We start from the raw sequence: 18,331 nt of genomic DNA on the forward strand, positions 1-18,331 counted from the left end.
CCCTGAGGAAGTCATGTGCCCAGTCATCTAATGAAGCATTATCCACCCTGAGGAAGTCATGTGCCCAGTCATCTAATGAAGCATTATCCACCCTGAGGAAGTCATGTGCCCAGTCATCTAATGAAGCATTATCCACCCTGAGGAAGTCATGTGCCCAGTCATCTAATGAAGCATTATCCACCCTGAGGAAGTCATGTGCCCAGTCATCTAATGAAGCATTATCCACCCTGAGGAAGTCATGTGCCCAGTCATCTAATGAAATATTATCCACCCTGAGGAAGTCATGTACCCAGTCATTTAATGAAGCATTATCCACCCTGAGGAAGTCATGTGCCCAGTCATCTAATGAAGCATTATCCACCCTGAGGAAGTCATGTGCCCAGTCATCTAATGAAGCATTATCCACCCTGAGGAAGTCATGTGCCCAGTCATCTAATGAAGCATTATCCACCCTGAGGAAGTCATGTGCCCAGTCATCTAATGAAATATTATCCACCCTGAGGAAGTCATGTACCCAGTCATTTAATGAAGCATTATCCACCCTGAGGAAGTCATGTGCCCAGTCATCTAATGAAGCATTATCCACCCTGAGGAAGTCATGTGCCCAGTCATCTAATGAAGCATTATCCACCCTGAGGAAGTCATGTGCCAATCATCTAATGAAACATCCACCCTGAGGAAGTCATGTACCCAGTCATCTAATGAAGCATTATCCACCCTGAGGAAGTCATGTGCCCAGTCATCTAATGAAGCATTATCCACCCTGAGGAAGTCATGTGCCCAGTCATCTAATGAAGCATTATCCACCCTGAGGAAGTCATGTGCCCAGTCATCTAATGAAGCATTATCCACCCTGAGGAAGTCATGTGCCCAGTCATCTCATGAAGCATTATCCACCCTGAGGAAGTCATGTGCCCAGTCATCTAATGAAGCATTATCCACCCTGAGGAAGTCATGTGCCCAGTCATCTAATGAAGCATTATCCACCCTGAGGAAGTCATGTGCCCAGTCATCTAATGAAGCATTATCCACCCTGAGGAAGTCATGTGCCCAGTCATCTAATGAAGCATTATCCACCCTGAGGAAGTCATGTGCCCAGTCATCTAATGAAATATTATCCACCCTGAGGAAGTCATGTACCCAGTCATTTAATGAAGCATTATCCACCCTGAGGAAGTCATGTGCCCAGTCATCTAATGAAGCATTATCCACCCTGAGGAAGTCATGTGCCCAGTCATCTAATGAAGCATTATCCACCCTGAGGAAGTCATGTGCCCAGTCATCTAATGAAGCATTATCCACCCTGAGGAAGTCATGTGCCCAGTCATCTAATGAAATATTATCCACCCTGAGGAAGTCATGTACCCAGTCATTTAATGAAGCATTATCCACCCTGAGGAAGTCATGTGCCCAGTCATCTAATGAAGCATTATCCACCCTGAGGAAGTCATGTGCCCAGTCATCTAATGAAGCATTATCCACCCTGAGGAAGTCATGTGCCAATCATCTAATGAAACATCCACCCTGAGGAAGTCATGCACCCAGTCATCTAATGAAGCATTATCCACCCTGAGGAAGTCATGTGCCCAGTCATCTAATGAAGCATTATCCACCCTGAGGAAGTCATGTGCCCAGTCATCTAATGAAGCATTATCCACCCTGAGGAAGTCATGTACCCAGTCATCTAATGCAGCATTATCCACCCTGAGGAAGTCATGTACCCAGTCATCTAATGCAGCATTATCCACCCTGAGGAAGTCATGTACCAATCATCTAATGAAGCATTATCCACCCTGAGGAAGTCATGTGCCCAGTCATCTAATGAAGCATTATCCACCCTGAGGAAGTCATGTGCCCAGTCATCTAATGAAGCATTATCCACCCTGAGGAAGTCATGTGCCCAGTCATCTAATGAAGCATTATCCACCCTGAGGAAGTCATGTACCCAGTCATCTAATGCAGCATTATCCACCCTGAGGAAGTCATGTACCCAGTCATCTAATGCAGCATTATCCACCCTGAGGAAGTCATGTACCAATCATCTAATGAAGCATTATCCACCCTGAGGAAGTCATGTGCCCAGTCATCTAATGAAGCATTATCCACCCTGAGGAAGTCATGTGCCCAGTCATCTAATGAAGCATTATCCACCCTGAGGAAGTCATGTACCAATCATCTAATGAAACATTATCCTTCCTCAGCATATTTTATGCGCCAATGATTGTATGTATGTGTGTGTGTGTGTATTTATTTATGGTGTATCACTGGCAAACTGATTTCACAGACATGTGGGGCCCTCTACTGTCCATATTGACACGGTTCTATTCAGATACAAGGGATTCTTTAAGCAGACAATATGCAGGAAAATAACTGACATACTGAAGAAGGTTGCGAAGAAGAAAGTGCTCAACCAACGTCAGACGAGATGCAACCAGCAATCCTATTGGCTGTCGAGGTGCAACCGGCAATCCTATTGGCTGTCGAGGTGCAACCGGCTATCCTATTGGCTGTCAAGGTGCAACCGGCAATCCTATTGGCTGTCGAGTTGCAACCAGCAATCCTATTGGCTGTCGAGGTGCAACCGGCTATCCTATTGGCCGTCAGGTTAAGGCCCAATGCATCTCGATTCTAACTGTGAGCGAGTCTGAAGAAAACAATAAATCCACAACGCGGTTGATTAAATTAAAACATTTTAATCAGTAAAAATCTGTTCAATATTTCACATGTAAAACAGCTGCATCTTCTCTATACCTGAATTAACGTTACATAGAAAGACATTTTTAGCGATTCTTGTAAAAATAGATTAATTTAACAAAAAGAAACAAAAACAAAATACACATTCTCTATGGAGAAATCACTTGGTGCTCCTTGGAAAAATAAAAAAAACACAACCAAAAACCAGGCTTCAGAAGATCGCTTCTCACTACTAAACTCACCTAGGGTATATGTCCCAAATGAAACCCCTATTAGCTAGACTCACACTGCATAGAGAATAGGGTGCCATTTGAGGCACATTTCTAGTGTTCATCGGCCCATTGGGCTTATTCCATTTCTTGTCGTTCCATGTCACCGACCGCCCATTTGACCTGTATTTGGGTCTCTCTGTGACGGGGCCGGTCGCTCCTCTCTGACCTCACTGGGTAGAACCTTCTCCCGGACCACTAGCCCCTCATGGATTCTAGAGTTGGCATTATGATTCTAGAGTGTTACACACATTCTAAAGTCCGAAGCTTAGAGACGTCATCAACAGGACATTTTACAGTTATTTTGTCCCTCTGCATTCTCTGTGGCATCATCTCCTGTCTTCCCCGTCTCCTCCTCTGTCCAGAGGACATCCTACGCCACATGGTTATAAAGCTGCTGTGTCCATGTCTTGTTCCCTCCTTCCACTAGGAGAGCATTATGAAGCTGTGATTCCTCTGGTCTCCCTCCTCCCGCCATCTGTCAGGGCCCCCCCTAGTACCTCCTCTTTCTTCTAGGTGGGGGGGGGGGGTGTCAAGAGGCTGTGATTCATCAGCTGTTTCCATTCTACCAGCATTACTTGGCATGACATGCCCCTTCATCAAGAGGCCATTAACTCCTCCTCCATGTCTCCTCCATGTCTCCTCCTCCTCCCCTGTCTCCTCCTCCTTGTCTCCTCCTCCTCCATGTCTCCTCCTTGTCTCCTCCTCCTCCATGTCTCCTCCTTGTCTCCTACTCCTCCTTGTCTCCTCCATGTCTCCTCCTCATCCTCCTCCCCTGTCTCTCAGGGCTCCCAGTAAAACCCTCAGCAGGGTATTCTCCTCCCCTGTCAAGAGGCCATATAACTCCTCTCCTCCCCTGTCTCCTCCTCCTCCTCCCCTGTCTCCTCCTCCCCTGTCTCCTCCTCCCCCTCCTCCTCCTCCCCTGTCTCTGGCTCCCTGGCTCTCAGAGCTCCCAGTAAAACCCTCAGCAGTGTATTCTCAGTGAGAAGGTTCTCTGACGCGTCCGCTAGTTCCTGTAGTCTCCTGACCGCCTCCCCAAACTGACGACTCTTCTCCTTGTGCTGCTCCACCAGGCTCAGCCTCTCGCGCTGCAGCTCGCCATTCTGGGACTGCAGCAGTGCATTGTGGGTCTCCAGGGCCACGGCGTTGAAGGATAACCGCCGGTTGTCTCGCCACAGCTGGGCCAGTTGGTTGGAGAGGCGCTGGCGTGCCAGATGTAACGTCTGGACTTCTCCTTGTAGAGCGCGGAACTCCGCCTTGAGGAGAACGTGAGGGTGAGGGTCGGATCCGTCTGCTTTCATTGGCTGGTGGGCGGAGTCGGAGTGCTTCAGGATGAAGCGTAATAGGGTGGGGAGAGTGATGGGCGTGTCCTCCGGGAACTTGACGGACATGTGTTTCCTAAGAGACGAAGATAGTCAGGAAGTGACATTAGACTAGTTAGTCTGACTAAATGAGGCATGAGAGGCTGTGGGAAATCTTTCATATTAGTGAATCATAGACAACAGGTCTTGTTCAGTACACAGAGAACAGTGTGTTCGACAACAGGTCTTGTTCAGTACACAGAGAACAGTGTGTTCGACAACAGGTCTTGTTCAGTACACAGAAAACAGTGTGTTCAACAACAGTCTAAGCAGGTCATGTACATACAGGTGTGTGTCCTGTCTTACCTGTGTCTGGGGAAGAGGAGGACAGGTGTGTGTTCTGTCTTACCTGTGTCTGAGGAAGAGGAGGACAGGTGTGTGTTCTGTCTTACCTGTGTCTGAGGAAGAGGAGGACAGGTGTGTGTTCTGTCTTACCTGTGTCTGGGGAAGAGGAGGACAGGTGTGTGTTCTGTCTTACCTGTGTCTGGGGAAGAGGAGGACAGGTGTGTGTTCTGTCTTACCTGTGTCTGGGGAAGAGGAGGACAGGTGTGTGTTCTGTCTTACCTGTGTCTGGGGAAGAGGAGGACAGGTGTGTGTTCTGTCTTACCTGTGTCTGGGGAAGAGGAGGACAGGTGTGTGTTCTGTCTTACCTGTGTCTGGGGAAGAGGAGGACAGGTGTGTGTTCTGTCTTACCTGTGTCTGGGGAAGAGGAGGACAGGTGTGTGTTCTGTCTTACCTGTGTCTGGGGAAGAGGAGGACAGGTGTGTGTTCTGTCTTACCTGTGTCTGAGGAAGAGGAGGACAGGTGTGTGTTCTGTCTTACCTGTGTCTGAGGAAGAGGAGGACAGGTGTGTGTTCTGTCTTACCTGTGTCTGAGGAAGAGGAGGACAGGTGTGTGTTCTGTCTTACCTGTGTCTGGGGAAGAGGAGGACAGGTGTGTGTTCTGTCTTACCTGTGTCTGGGGAAGAGGAGGACAGGTGTGTGTTCTGTCTTACCTGTGTCTGGGGAAGAGGAGGACAGGTGTGTGTTCTGTCTTACCTGTGTCTGGGGAAGAGGAGGACAGGTGTGTGTTCTGTCTTACCTGTGTCTGAGGAAGAGGAGGACAGGTGTGTGTTCTGTCTTACCTGTGTCTGAGGAAGAGGAGGACAGGTGTGTGTTCTGTCTTACCTGTGTCTGAGGAAGAGGAGGACAGGTGTGTGTTCTGTCTTACCTGTGTCTGAGGAAGAGGAGGACAGGTGTGTGTTCTGTCTTACCTGTGTCTGGGGAAGAGGAGGACAGGTGTGTGTTCTGTCTTACCTGTGTCTGGGGAAGAGGAGGACAGGTGTGTGTTCTGTCTTACCTGTGTCTGGGGAAGAGGAGGACAGGTGTGTGTTCTGTCTTACCTGTGTCTGGGGAAGAGGAGGACAGGTGTGTGTTCTGTCTTACCTGTGTCTGGGGAAGAGGAGGACAGGTGTGTGTTCTGTCTTACCTGTGTCTGGGGAAGAGGAGGACAGGTGTGTGTTCTGTCTTACCTGTGTCTGGGGAAGAGGAGGACAGGTGTGTGTTCTGTCTTACCTGTGTCTGGGGAAGAGGAGGACAGGTGTGTGTTCTGTCTTACCTGTGTCTGGGGAAGAGGAGGACAGAGGGGAAGTGATCCACCATGAACTCCCACGGCAGGTCGTTACGCGCCACGTTCACCCTACACACAGAGACAGTATGACGTCACATCCTGTTACTACAGGAAGTTTAACTGGAAACAGTTGAATATCAATGGAATGTAAAAAAGCGTAATAAAATTCAACCCAATTCAGCACTACGTCACAAAATAGAAACAACCCCCCCAACCAGCCAGCCAGTCAGTCAGCAAGCCAGTCAACCAGCCAGTCAGCCAACCAGCCAGCCAGCTAGCTAGCCAGCCAGTCAGTCAGCGAGCCAGCCAGCCAGTCAGTCAGCCAGCCAGCTAGCCAGTCAGTCAGCCAGCCAACCAGCCAGTCAGCCAGCCAGTCAGCCAACCAGCGAGCCAGTCAGTCAGCCAGCCAACCAGCGAGCCAGTCAGTCAGCCAACCAGCGAGCCAGTCAGTCAGCCAGCGAGCCAGTCAGTCAGTCAGCCAGCCAGCCAGCCAGCCAGTCAGCCAGCAAGTCAGTCAGCCAACAAGTCAGTCAGCCACCCAAGCTGCCAACCAGCCAGCCAGTCAGCCAACCAGCCAGCCAGCCAGTCAGTCAGCCACCCAAGATGCCAGCCAGTCAGCCCTACCTGGCGATGGTGACGGTGCTGTTTCCACGGAACATTCTAGCCAGCTGGATGATGACGTGGTTTAGAACGGAGCAGTAGCCACACCACTGACTGTAGTAGAACAGCACCACATCCTGGAGGACACAATAAGTCAAAGAGTCATGTATCACATTCATCAAGAAAAGACATTTTATAGCCATAACCCTTGTCCATCCTAGAAACCAGAAACCAGTCTGAACTGAACTAGGACGTGTCTTTAAAGGTCTGTCAAATCAAACCACACAGTTATTATAATGTTAAATCAGTGTGAGGTGGAGGTGAGGACCACCCCTCCCTCTCCTGCTCCTCCTCTCTCTCTCCCTCCCTCTCCACTCCTCCCTTCTACTCCTTCTCCCTGGCTGCCTCCTCTCTCTCCTCCCTCCCTGCTCCTCCCTCCTCCCTCTCCCCTTTCTCTCTCCTTTCTACTCCCTCACCTGTGAGGATCCATGACAGCACTAAGGAAAGAGGTGGTGGTCAGCTCTGAGATGAGGGGTCTCTTCTGGGGCCTCTCCTCCTCCTCTCTCACCTCCCTCCCTGCTCCTCCCTCTCCCCTCATTCCTCTCTCCTTTCTACTCCATCTCCCTGGATGCCTCCTCTCTCTCACCCACCCTGTGAGGATCCATGACAGCACTAAGGAAAGAGGTGGTGGTCAGCTCTGAGATGAGGGGTCTCTTCTGGGGCCTCTCCTACTCCTCTCTCACCTCCCTCCCTGCTCCTCCCTCATTCCTCTCTCCTTTCTACTCCATCTCCCTGGATGCCTCCTCTCTCTCACCCACCCTGTGAGGATCCATGACAGCAGTAAGGAAAGAGGTGGTGGTCAGCTCTGAGATGAGGGGTCTCTTCTGGGGCCTCTCCTCCTCCTCTCTCCTCCCCACCAGGCGTCTCTGCAGTGGGCTGTGGGAGGCGCTAAAGTTCCTGATGAACAACTCTGGAGGGGCAAGACGACACACACATGGGTAAAGCGGTCTACTTTCCCTCGACCTGACCTGGGTTCTAATACTATTACGAATCTTCCAAACACTTTGCTTTAGCCTGCCTGGAGTGCCAGATGGGTGGGGTTAGCCGCTTCAGGACTTTGTATTGGTCCATTAAGCCAGGCAAGCTCAATTTTTCATTTTACCTTTATTTAACCAGGCAAGTCAGTTAAGAACACATTCTTATTTTCAATGACGGCCTAGGAACAGTGGGTTAACTGCCTGTTCAGGGGCAGAACGACAGATTTGTACCTTGTCAGCTCGGGGGTTTGAACTCACAACCTTCCGGTTACTAGTCCAACGCTCTAACCACTAGGCTACCCTGCCGCCCCAATCAAGCACAGCTGCAGAATTTTAAATGATTTCAAATGGTATTTAAACCCAGGTCTGTTTCCAAGTAGACAGTGACTCTGTAACAGTAGCTAGTTGACCCAGTAACTCCCCAGAGACTCTGTAACAGTAGCTAGTTGACCCAATAACTCCCCAGAGACTCTGTAACAGTAGCTAGTTGACCCAATAACTCCCCAGTGACTCTGTAACAGTAGCTAGTTGACCCAGTAACTCCCCAGAGACTCTGTAACAGTAGCTAGTTGACCCAGTAACTCCCCAGTCTTACCCAGAGACTCTGTAACAGTAGCTAGTTGACCCAGTAACTCCCCAGAGACTCTGTAACAGAAGCTAGTTGACCCAGTAACTCCCCAGTCTTACCCAGAGACTCTGTAACAGTAGCTAGTTGACCCAGTAACTCCCCAGAGACTCTGTAACAGTAGCTAGTTGACCCAGTAGCACCCCAGTCTTACCCAGAGACTCTGTAACAGCAGTTAGTTGACCCAGTAGCTCCCCAGTCTTACCCAGAGACTCTGTAACAGTAGCTAGTTTCCCCAGTCTTACCCAGAGACTCTGTAACAGTAGTTAGTTGACCCAGTAGCTCCCCAGTCTTACCCAGAGACTCTGTAACAGTAGGTAGTTGACCCAGTAACTCCCCAGAGACTCTGTAACAGTAGCTAGTTGACCCAGTAACTCCCCAGTCTTACCCAGAGACTCTGTAACAGTAGCTAGTTGACCTAGTAACTCCCCAGTCTTACCCAGAGACTCTGTAACAGTAGCTAGTTGACCCAGTAGCTCCCCAGTCTTACCCAGAGACTCTGTAACAGAAGCGAGTTGACCCAGTAACTCCCCAGTCTTACCCAGAGACTCTGTAACAGTAGCTAGTTGACCCAATAACTCCCCAGTCTTACCCAGAGACTCTGTAACAGTAGCGAGTTGACCCAGTAACTCCCCAGTCTTACCCAGAGACTCTGTAACAGTAGCGAGTTGACCCAGTAACTCCCCAGTCTTACCCAGAGACTAACAGTAGCTAGTTGACCCAATAACTCCCCGGTCTTACCCAGAGACTCTGTAACAGTAGCTAGTTGACCCAGTAACTCCCCAGTTTTACCCAGAGACTCTGTAACAGTAGCTAGTTGACCCAGTAACTCCCCAGTCTTACCCAGAGACTCTGTAACAGCAGTTAGTTGACCCAGTATCTCCCCAGAGACTCTGTAACAGTAGCGAGTTGACCCAGTAACTCCCCAGAGACTCTGTAACAGTAGCTAGTTGACCCAGTAACTCCCCAGTCTTACCCAGAGACTCTAACAGTAGCTAGTTGACCCAGTAACTCCCCAGTCTTACCCAGAGACTCTGTAACAGTAGCTAGTTGACCCAGTAACTCCCCAGTTTTACCCAGAGACTCTGTAACAGTAGCTAGTTGACCCAGTAACTCCCCAGTCTTACCCAGAGACTCTGTAACAGTAGCTAGTTGACCCAGTAGCTCCCCAGTCTTACCCAGAGACTCTGTAACAGTAGCTAGTTGACCCAGTAACTCCCCAGTCTTACCCAGAGACTCTGTAACAGTAGCTAGTTGACCCAGTAACTCCCCAGTCTTACCCAGAGACTCTGTAACAGTAGCTAGTTGACCTAGTAACTCCCCAGAGACTCTGTAACAGTAGCGAGTTGACCCAGTAGCTCCCCGGTCTTACCCAGAGACTCTGTAACAGCAGTTAGTTGACCCAGTAACTCCCCAGAGACTCTGTAACAGCAGTTAGTTGACCCAGTAACTCCCCAGTCTTACCCAGAGACTCTGTAACAGTAGCTAGTTGACCCAGTAACTCCCCAGAGACTCTGTAACAGCAGTTAGTTGACCCAGTAGCTCCCCAGTCTTACCCAGAGACTCTGTAACAGTAGCTAGTTGACCCAGTAACTCCCCAGTCTTACCCAGAGACTCTGTAACAGTAGCTAGTTGACCCAGTAACTCCCCAGTCTTACCCAGAGACTCTGTAACAGTAGCTAGTTGACCTAGTAACTCCCCAGAGACTCTGTAACAGTAGCGAGTTGACCCAGTAGCTCCCCGGTCTTACCCAGAGACTCTGTAACAGCAGTTAGTTGACCCAGTAACTCCCCAGAGACTCTGTAACAGCAGTTAGTTGACCCAGTAACTCCCCAGTCTTACCCAGAGACTCTGTAACAGTAGCTAGTTGACCCAGTAACTCCCCAGAGACTCTGTAACAGCAGTTAGTTGACCCAGTAACTCCCCAGTCTTACCCAGAGACTCTGTAACAGTAGCTAGTTGACCCAGTAGCTCCCCAGTCTTACCCAGAGACTCTGTAACAGTAGCTAGTTGACCCAGTAACTCCCCAGTCTTACCCAGAGACTCTGTAACAGTAGCTAGTTGACCCAGTAACTCCCCAGAGACTCTGTAACAGCAGTTAGTTGACCCAGTAACTCCCCAGTCTTACCCAGAGACTCTGTAACAGTAGCTAGTTGACCCAGTAGCACCCCAGTCTTACCCAGAGACTCTGTAACAGCAGTTAGTTGACCCAGTAGCTCCCCAGTCTTACCCAGAGACTCTGTAACAGTAGCTAGTTGACCCAGTAGCTCCCCAGTCTTACCCAAAGACTCTGTAACAGTAGCTAGTTGACCCAGTAACTCCCCAGAGACTCTGTAACAGCAGTTAGTTGACCCAGTAACTCCCCAGTCTTACCCAGAGACTCTAACAGTAGCTAGTTGACCCAGTAACTCCCCAGTCTTACCCAGAGACTCTGTAACAGTAGCTAGTTGACCCAGTAACTCCCCAGTCTTACCCAGAGACTCTGTAACAGTAGCTAGTTGACCCAGTAACTCCCCAGAGACTCTGTAACAGTAGCTAGTTGACCCAGTAACTCCCCAGAGACTCTGTAACAGTAGCTAGTTGACCCAATAACTCCCCAGAGACTCTGTAACAGTAGCTAGTTGACCCAATAACTCCCCAGTGACTCTGTAACAGTAGCTAGTTGACCCAGTAACTCCCCAGAGACTCTGTAACAGTAGCTAGTTGACCCAGTAACTCCCCAGTCTTACCCAGAGACTCTGTAACAGTAGCTAGTTGACCCAGTAACTCCCCAGAGACTCTGTAACAGAAGCTAGTTGACCCAGTAACTCCCCAGTCTTACCCAGAGACTCTGTAACAGTAGCTAGTTGACCCAGTAACTCCCCAGAGACTCTGTAACAGTAGCTAGTTGACCCAGTAGCACCCCAGTCTTACCCAGAGACTCTGTAACAGCAGTTAGTTGACCCAGTAGCTCCCCAGTCTTACCCAGAGACTCTGTAACAGTAGCTAGTTTCCCCAGTCTTACCCAGAGACTCTGTAACAGTAGTTAGTTGACCCAGTAGCTCCCCAGTCTTACCCAGAGACTCTGTAACAGTAGGTAGTTGACCCAGTAACTCCCCAGAGACTCTGTAACAGTAGCTAGTTGACCCAGTAACTCCCCAGTCTTACCCAGAGACTCTGTAACAGTAGCTAGTTGACCTAGTAACTCCCCAGTCTTACCCAGAGACTCTGTAACAGTAGCTAGTTGACCCAGTAGCTCCCCAGTCTTACCCAGAGACTCTGTAACAGAAGCGAGTTGACCCAGTAACTCCCCAGTCTTACCCAGAGACTCTGTAACAGTAGCTAGTTGACCCAATAACTCCCCAGTCTTACCCAGAGACTCTGTAACAGTAGCGAGTTGACCCAGTAACTCCCCAGTCTTACCCAGAGACTCTGTAACAGTAGCGAGTTGACCCAGTAACTCCCCAGTCTTACCCAGAGACTAACAGTAGCTAGTTGACCCAATAACTCCCGGTCTTACCCAGAGACTCTGTAACAGTAGCTAGTTGACCCAGTAACTCCCCAGTTTTACCCAGAGACTCTGTAACAGTAGCTAGTTGACCCAGTAACTCCCCAGTCTTACCCAGAGACTCTGTAACAGCAGTTAGTTGACCCAGTATCTCCCCAGAGACTCTGTAACAGTAGCGAGTTGACCCAGTAACTCCCCAGAGACTCTGTAACAGTAGCTAGTTGACCCAGTAACTCCCCAGTCTTACCCAGAGACTCTAACAGTAGCTAGTTGACCCAGTAACTCCCCAGTCTTACCCAGAGACTCTGTAACAGTAGCTAGTTGACCCAGTAACTCCCCAGTTTTACCCAGAGACTCTGTAACAGTAGCTAGTTGACCCAGTAACTCCCCAGTCTTACCCAGAGACTCTGTAACAGTAGCTAGTTGACCCAGTAGCTCCCCAGTCTTACCCAGAGACTCTGTAACAGTAGCTAGTTGACCCAGTAACTCCCCAGTCTTACCCAGAGACTCTGTAACAGTAGCTAGTTGACCCAGTAACTCCCCAGTCTTACCCAGAGACTCTGTAACAGTAGCTAGTTGACCTAGTAACTCCCCAGAGACTCTGTAACAGTAGCGAGTTGACCCAGTAGCTCCCCGGTCTTACCCAGAGACTCTGTAACAGCAGTTAGTTGACCCAGTAACTCCCCAGAGACTCTGTAACAGCAGTTAGTTGACCCAGTAACTCCCCAGTCTTACCCAGAGACTCTGTAACAGTAGCTAGTTGACCCAGTAACTCCCCAGAGACTCTGTAACAGCAGTTAGTTGACCCAGTAGCTCCCCAGTCTTACCCAGAGACTCTGTAACAGTAGCTAGTTGACCCAGTAACTCCCCAGTCTTACCCAGAGACTCTGTAACAGTAGCTAGTTGACCCAGTAACTCCCCAGTCTTACCCAGAGACTCTGTAACAGTAGCTAGTTGACCTAGTAACTCCCCAGAGACTCTGTAACAGTAGCGAGTTGACCCAGTAGCTCCCCGGTCTTACCCAGAGACTCTGTAACAGCAGTTAGTTGACCCAGTAACTCCCCAGAGACTCTGTAACAGCAGTTAGTTGACCCAGTAACTCCCCAGTCTTACCCAGAGACTCTGTAACAGTAGCTAGTTGACCCAGTAACTCCCCAGAGACTCTGTAACAGCAGTTAGTTGACCCAGTAACTCCCCAGTCTTACCCAGAGACTCTGTAACAGTAGCTAGTTGACCCAGTAGCTCCCCAGTCTTACCCAGAGACTCTGTAACAGTAGCTAGTTGACCCAGTAACTCCCCAGTCTTACCCAGAGACTCTGTAACAGTAGCTAGTTGACCCAGTAACTCCCCAGAGACTCTGTAACAGCAGTTAGTTGACCCAGTAACTCCCCAGTCTTACCCAGAGACTCTGTAACAGTAGCTAGTTGACCCAGTAGCACCCCAGTCTTACCCAGAGACTCTGTAACAGCAGTTAGTTGACCCAGTAGCTCCCCAGTCTTACCCAGAGACTCTGTAACAGTAGCTAGTTGACCCAGTAGCTCCCCAGTCTTACCCAAAGACTCTGTAACAGTAGCTAGTTGACCCAGTAACTCCCCAGAGACTCTGTAACAGCAGTTAGTTGACCCAGTAACTCCCCAGTCTTACCCAGAGACTCTAACAGTAGCTAGTTGACCCAGTAACTCCCCAGTCTTACCCAGAGACTCTGTAACAGTAGCTAGTTGACCCAGTAACTCCCCAGTCTTACCCAGAGACTCTGTAACAGTAGCTAGTTGACCCAGTAACTCCCCAGAGACTCTGTAACAGTAGCTAGTTGACCCAGTAACTCCCCAGTCTTACCCAGAGACTCTGTAACAGTAGCTAGTTGACCCAGTAGCTCCCCAGTCTTACCCAGAGACTCTGTAACAGTAGCTAGTTGACCCAGTAACTCCCCAGTCTTACCCAGAGACTCTGTAACAGTAGCTAGTTGACCCAGTAACTCCCCAGTCTTACCCAGAGACTCTGTAACAGTAGCTAGTTGACCTAGTAACTCCCCAGAGACTCTGTAACAGTAGAGAGTTGACCCAGTAGCTCCCTGGTCTTACCCAGAGACTCTGTAACAGCAGTTAGTTGACCCAGTAACTCCCCAGAGACTCTGTAACAGCAGTTAGTTGACCCAGTAACTCCCCAGTCTTACCCAGAGACTCTGTAACAGTAGCTAGTTGACCCAGTAGCTCCCCAGTCTTACCCAGAGACTCTGTAACAGTAGCTAGTTGACCCAGTAACTCCCCAGTCTTACCCAGAGACTCTGTAACAGTAGCTAGTTGACCCAGTAACTCCCCAGAGACTCTGTAACAGCAGTTTGTTGACCCAGTAACTCCCCAGTCTTACCCAGAGACTCTGTAACAGTAGCTAGTTGACCCAGTAGCACCCCAGTCTTACCCAGAGACTCTGTAACAGCAGTTAGTTGACCCAGTAGCTCCCCAGTCTTACCCAGAGCCTCTGTAACAGTAGCTAGTTGACCCAGTAGCTCCCCAGTCTTACCCAAAGACTCTGTAACAGTAGCTAGTTGACCCAGTAACTCCCCAGAGACTCTGTAACAGCAGTTAGTTGACCCAGTAACTCCCCAGTCTTACCCAGAGACTCTAACAGTAGCTAGTTGACCCAGTAACTCCCCAGTCTTACCCAGAGACTCTGTAACAGTAGCTAGTTGACCCAGTAACTCCCCAGTCTTACCCAGAGACTCTGTAACAGTAGCTAGTTGACCCAGTAACTCCCCAGAGACTCTGTAACAGTAGCTAGTTGACCCAGTAACTCCCCAGTCTTACCCAGAGACTCTGTAACAGTAGCTAGTTGACCCAGTAACTCCCCAGTCTTACCCAGAGACTCTGTAACAGTAGCTAGTTGACCCAGTAACTCCCCAGAGACTCTGTAACAGTAGCTAGTTGACCCAGTAACTCCCCAGTCTTACCCAGAGACTCTGTAACAGTAGCTAGTTGACCCAGTAACTCCCCAGAGACTCTGTAACAGTAGCTAGTTGACCCAGTAACTCCCCAGAGACTCTGTAACAGTAGCTAGTTGACCCAGTAACTCCCCAGAGACTCTGTAACAGTAGCTAGTTGACCCAGTAACTCCCCAGAGACTCTGTAACAGTAGCTAGTTGACCCAGTAGCTCCCCAGTCTTACCCAGAGACTCTGTAACAGTAGTTAGTTGACCCAGTAGCTCCCCAGTCTTACCCAAAGACTCTGTAACAGTAGCTAGTTGACCCAGTAACTCCCCAGAGACTCTGTAACAGCAGTTAGTTGACCCAGTAACTCCCCAGTCTTACCCAGAGACTCTAACAGTAGCTAGTTGACCCAGTAACTCCCCAGTCTTACCCAGAGACTCTGTAACAGTAGCTAGTTGACCCAGTAACTCCCCAGTCTTACCCAGAGACTCTGTAACAGTAGCTAGTTGACCCAGTAACTCCCCAGAGACTCTGTAACAGTAGCTAGTTGACCCAGTAACTCCCCAGTCTTACCCAGAGACTCTAACAGTAGCTAGTTGACCCAGTAACTCCCCAGTCTTACCCAGAGACTCTGTAACAGTAGCTAGTTGACCCAGTAACTCCCCAGTCTTACCCAGAGACTCTGTAACAGTAGCTAGTTGACCCAGTAACTCCCCAGAGACTCTGTAACAGTAGCTAGTTGACCCAGTAACTCCCCAGAGACTCTGTAACAGTAGCTAGTTGACCCAGTAACTCCCCAGTCTTACCCAGAGACTCTGTAACAGTAGCTAGTTGACCCAGTAACTCCCCAGAGACTCTGTAACAGTAGCTAGTTGACCCAGTAACTCCCCAGAGACTCTGTAACAGTAGCTAGTTGACCCAGTAACTCCCCAGTCTTACCCAGAGACTCTGTAACAGTAGCGGTTCCTCTGTGGTCCAGAACGTAGTGCACCTCATCCTTCAGGTTCACGATGGTCGCAAACGACTGTGCGCCATCACCGGTCCCGTTGCCTAGCAACCTTCCTAACTCCCCCAGGCCACCGCCACCCATCTCGTTGTTGCCTAGCGCCCCGAGACGCACCGCCAGAGGCCAGTGGAGGGCGGAGTCCAGGATGTAGAACCTGAGCGTCTTATTTGTCCGACACCTCAACCCTTTAATCCCGCCTGCTTCCTGGTCCTGGGAGGACGGGGAGGAGTCCTGGGAGGAGTCCTGGGAGGAGGGGGAGGAGTCCTGGGAGGAGGGGGAGGAGTCCTGGGAGGAGGGGGAGGAGTCCTGGGAGGAGTCCTGGGAGGAGTCCTGGGAAGAGGATGGTGAGAGAGGGGGTGTCCCTAACCCCTCGTTGTCTAGCCCTAGCCCCTGCTGTGGGGGCAGGGAAACCCCTAGCTGTCCCAGAGTTCTACAACAGGCACTATAGCGACCTGACGACGGGCTGTAGCTACTCAGGATGTTACTACAGGCAACCGCCGTCGCAGCAACAGGTAGGCAGCATCGTCTGATGTAGGACTGGAGCACGGCAGCACCACCTGATGTCTGGGAGGGGAAGGTGCAGAGGGGAGAGCGACCCGGATTGGACTGGTTGAGACAAAGCTCACACACCCTGGAGGTGGAGCCTGGGAGGGGGTGTGGCCTGGGCAGAACCACTGTGAGGCAGCAGAGAGGGGGGGACAAGGGCTGGGAGGGTCCACTGTAGTAGTAGTGGTCAGAGGGGTGGTGGTGAGGGGAGTCGCTACAGGAATGGTAGCGAACCGCGACGTCTGCAATCTAGAAGGGGGTGGAAGAGTTCAATTAATGTGGATATAAAAATTGAGAGATTTAGACATTCTCATCTTCAGCGATCTGAAGCCATCTGACTACATTCATCTCGATAGAACAATTCACAATGATGTTCTTGAGCCATGTTTAATTCTTCATCACATCAAAATATTAAATGTTGTAGTAAATTTATTATATTTTATTGTAGTTGTGGTTGTTGTAAGGGTCGTCGTTGTTGTCGTGGTGACTCACCTGCGTCAGCAGCGGGTCGGGGCCGGGCCCCAGGGGATTGTGGGGCAGGAAGAGCAGGAGGGCAGGGCCTTTGGTCAGTTCCTGCTCCAGAAGGCGGGACTTAGCACCAGTCGGCGCCAGCCATTGGAGGACGGTCTCGCGGTGCTCAAAGATCCAGGAACAGATGCCTTCAGAGGTGAAGTTACGCTCCCAACTAGGGAAAATCTGAGGGGGGAGGGAGGAGGCGGGAGAGAGAGGGGGGAGACGGGGGATAGAGGGGGGAGACGGGGGATAGAGGGGGAAGAGAGGGAGACAGAAAGGTAAAGCTAAACCTCCATAGGAACAAATAAAAGTACCAGGAGTTTTTCCTGAATATTTGACCCGACCAGGAGAAAGTCACTGTATCGCATTAGAGGAAACCAAGACTACTCTCAGGGCCGGCCTGCTGGTGCTCACTAGCAGGAGTGACTTTCCCCAGCAGGGTAGGATAATTAACGTGGCAGGTTAGGATAATTAACGTGGTACTGCAGGTTAGGATAATTAACGTGGTACTGCAGGTTAGGATAATTAACGTGGCAGGTTAGGGTAATTAACGTGGTACTGCAGGTTAGGGTAATTAACGTGGCACTGCAGGTTAGGGTAATTAACGTGGTACTGCAGGTTAGGGTAATTAACGTGGCAGGTTAGGGTAATTAGCGTGGTACTGCAGGTTAGGATAATTAACGTGGTACTGCAGGTTAGGATAATTAATGAGGTACTGCAGGTTAGGATAATTAACAAGGCAGGTTAGGATAATTAACATGGTACTGCAGGTTAGGGTAATTAACGTGGTACTGCAGGTTAGGGTAATTAACGTGGTACTGCAGGTTAGGGTAATTAACGTGGTACTGCAGGTTAGGGTAATTAACGTGGTACTGCAGGTTAGGATAATTAACATGGTACTGCAGGTTAGGATAATTAACGTGGTACTGCAGGTTAGGGTAATTAACGTGGTACTGCAGGTTAGGATAATTAACGAGGCAGGTTAGGATAATTAACGTGGTACTGCAGGTTAGGATAATTAACGTGGCAGGTTAGGATAATTAACATGGTACTGCAGGTTAGGGTAATTAACGAGGCAGGTTAGGGTAATTAACGTGGTACTGCAGGTTAGGATAATTAACATGGCAGGTTAGGGTAATTAACGAGGCAGGTTAGGATAATTAACGTGGTACTGCAGGTTAGGATAATTAACGTGGTACTGCAGGTTAGGGTAAATAACGAGGCAGGTTAGGGTAATTAACGTGGTACTGCAGGTTAGGATAATTAACATGGCAGGTTAGGGTAATTAACGAGGCAGGTTAGGGTAATTAACGAGGCAGGTTAGGATAATTAACGTGGTACTGCAGGTTAGGGTAATTAACGTGGTACTGCAGGTTAGGGTAATTAACGTGGTACTGCAGGTTAGGGTAATTAACGTGGTACTGCAGGTTAGGGTAATTAACGTGGTACTGCAGGTTAGGGTAATTAACGTGGTACTGCAGGTTAGGATAATTAACGTGGTACTGCAGGTTAGGATAATTAACGTGGTACTGCAGGTTAGGATAATTAACGTGGTACTGCAGGTTAGGGTAAATAACGAGGCAGGTTAGGGTAATTAACGTGGTACTGCAGGTTAGGATAATTAACGTGGTACTGCAGGGTAGGATAATTAATGAGGTACT

General features: G+C 49.6%; 1 protein-coding gene across 2 annotated transcripts in view; it reads right to left on the reverse strand.

Annotated features, from left to right (window-relative positions):
- Nucleotides 1-2,677: 2,677 nt before the first annotated feature.
- LOC135530270 (thioredoxin domain-containing protein 11-like) overlaps nt 2,678-18,331 on the reverse strand; it is a 62,919-nt gene continuing 47,265 nt past the window's right edge. The window contains exons 7-13 of one of the 2 annotated variants that reach the window (XM_064958620.1): nt 16,650-16,853; nt 15,545-16,406; nt 7,351-7,502; nt 6,557-6,669; nt 5,921-6,001; nt 3,798-4,361; nt 2,678-3,569 (exon numbers count right to left, since the gene is read on the reverse strand). In XM_064958620.1, coding sequence (XP_064814692.1) covers nt 3,563-3,569; nt 3,798-4,361; nt 5,921-6,001; nt 6,557-6,669; nt 7,351-7,502; nt 15,545-16,406; nt 16,650-16,853 — 1,983 coding nt within the window. In that variant the 3' untranslated portion in view covers nt 2,678-3,562. Of the gene's footprint in view, nt 4,362-5,920; nt 6,002-6,556; nt 6,670-7,350; nt 7,503-15,544; nt 16,407-16,649; nt 16,854-18,331 lie in introns of both variants that reach the window. The other variant, XM_064958621.1, reaches the window with a different exon arrangement.

Source organism: Oncorhynchus masou, unplaced genomic scaffold (genome assembly GCF_036934945.1).
Source record: "Oncorhynchus masou masou isolate Uvic2021 unplaced genomic scaffold, UVic_Omas_1.1 unplaced_scaffold_1309, whole genome shotgun sequence".
NCBI lineage: Eukaryota > Metazoa > Chordata > Actinopteri > Salmoniformes > Salmonidae > Oncorhynchus > Oncorhynchus masou.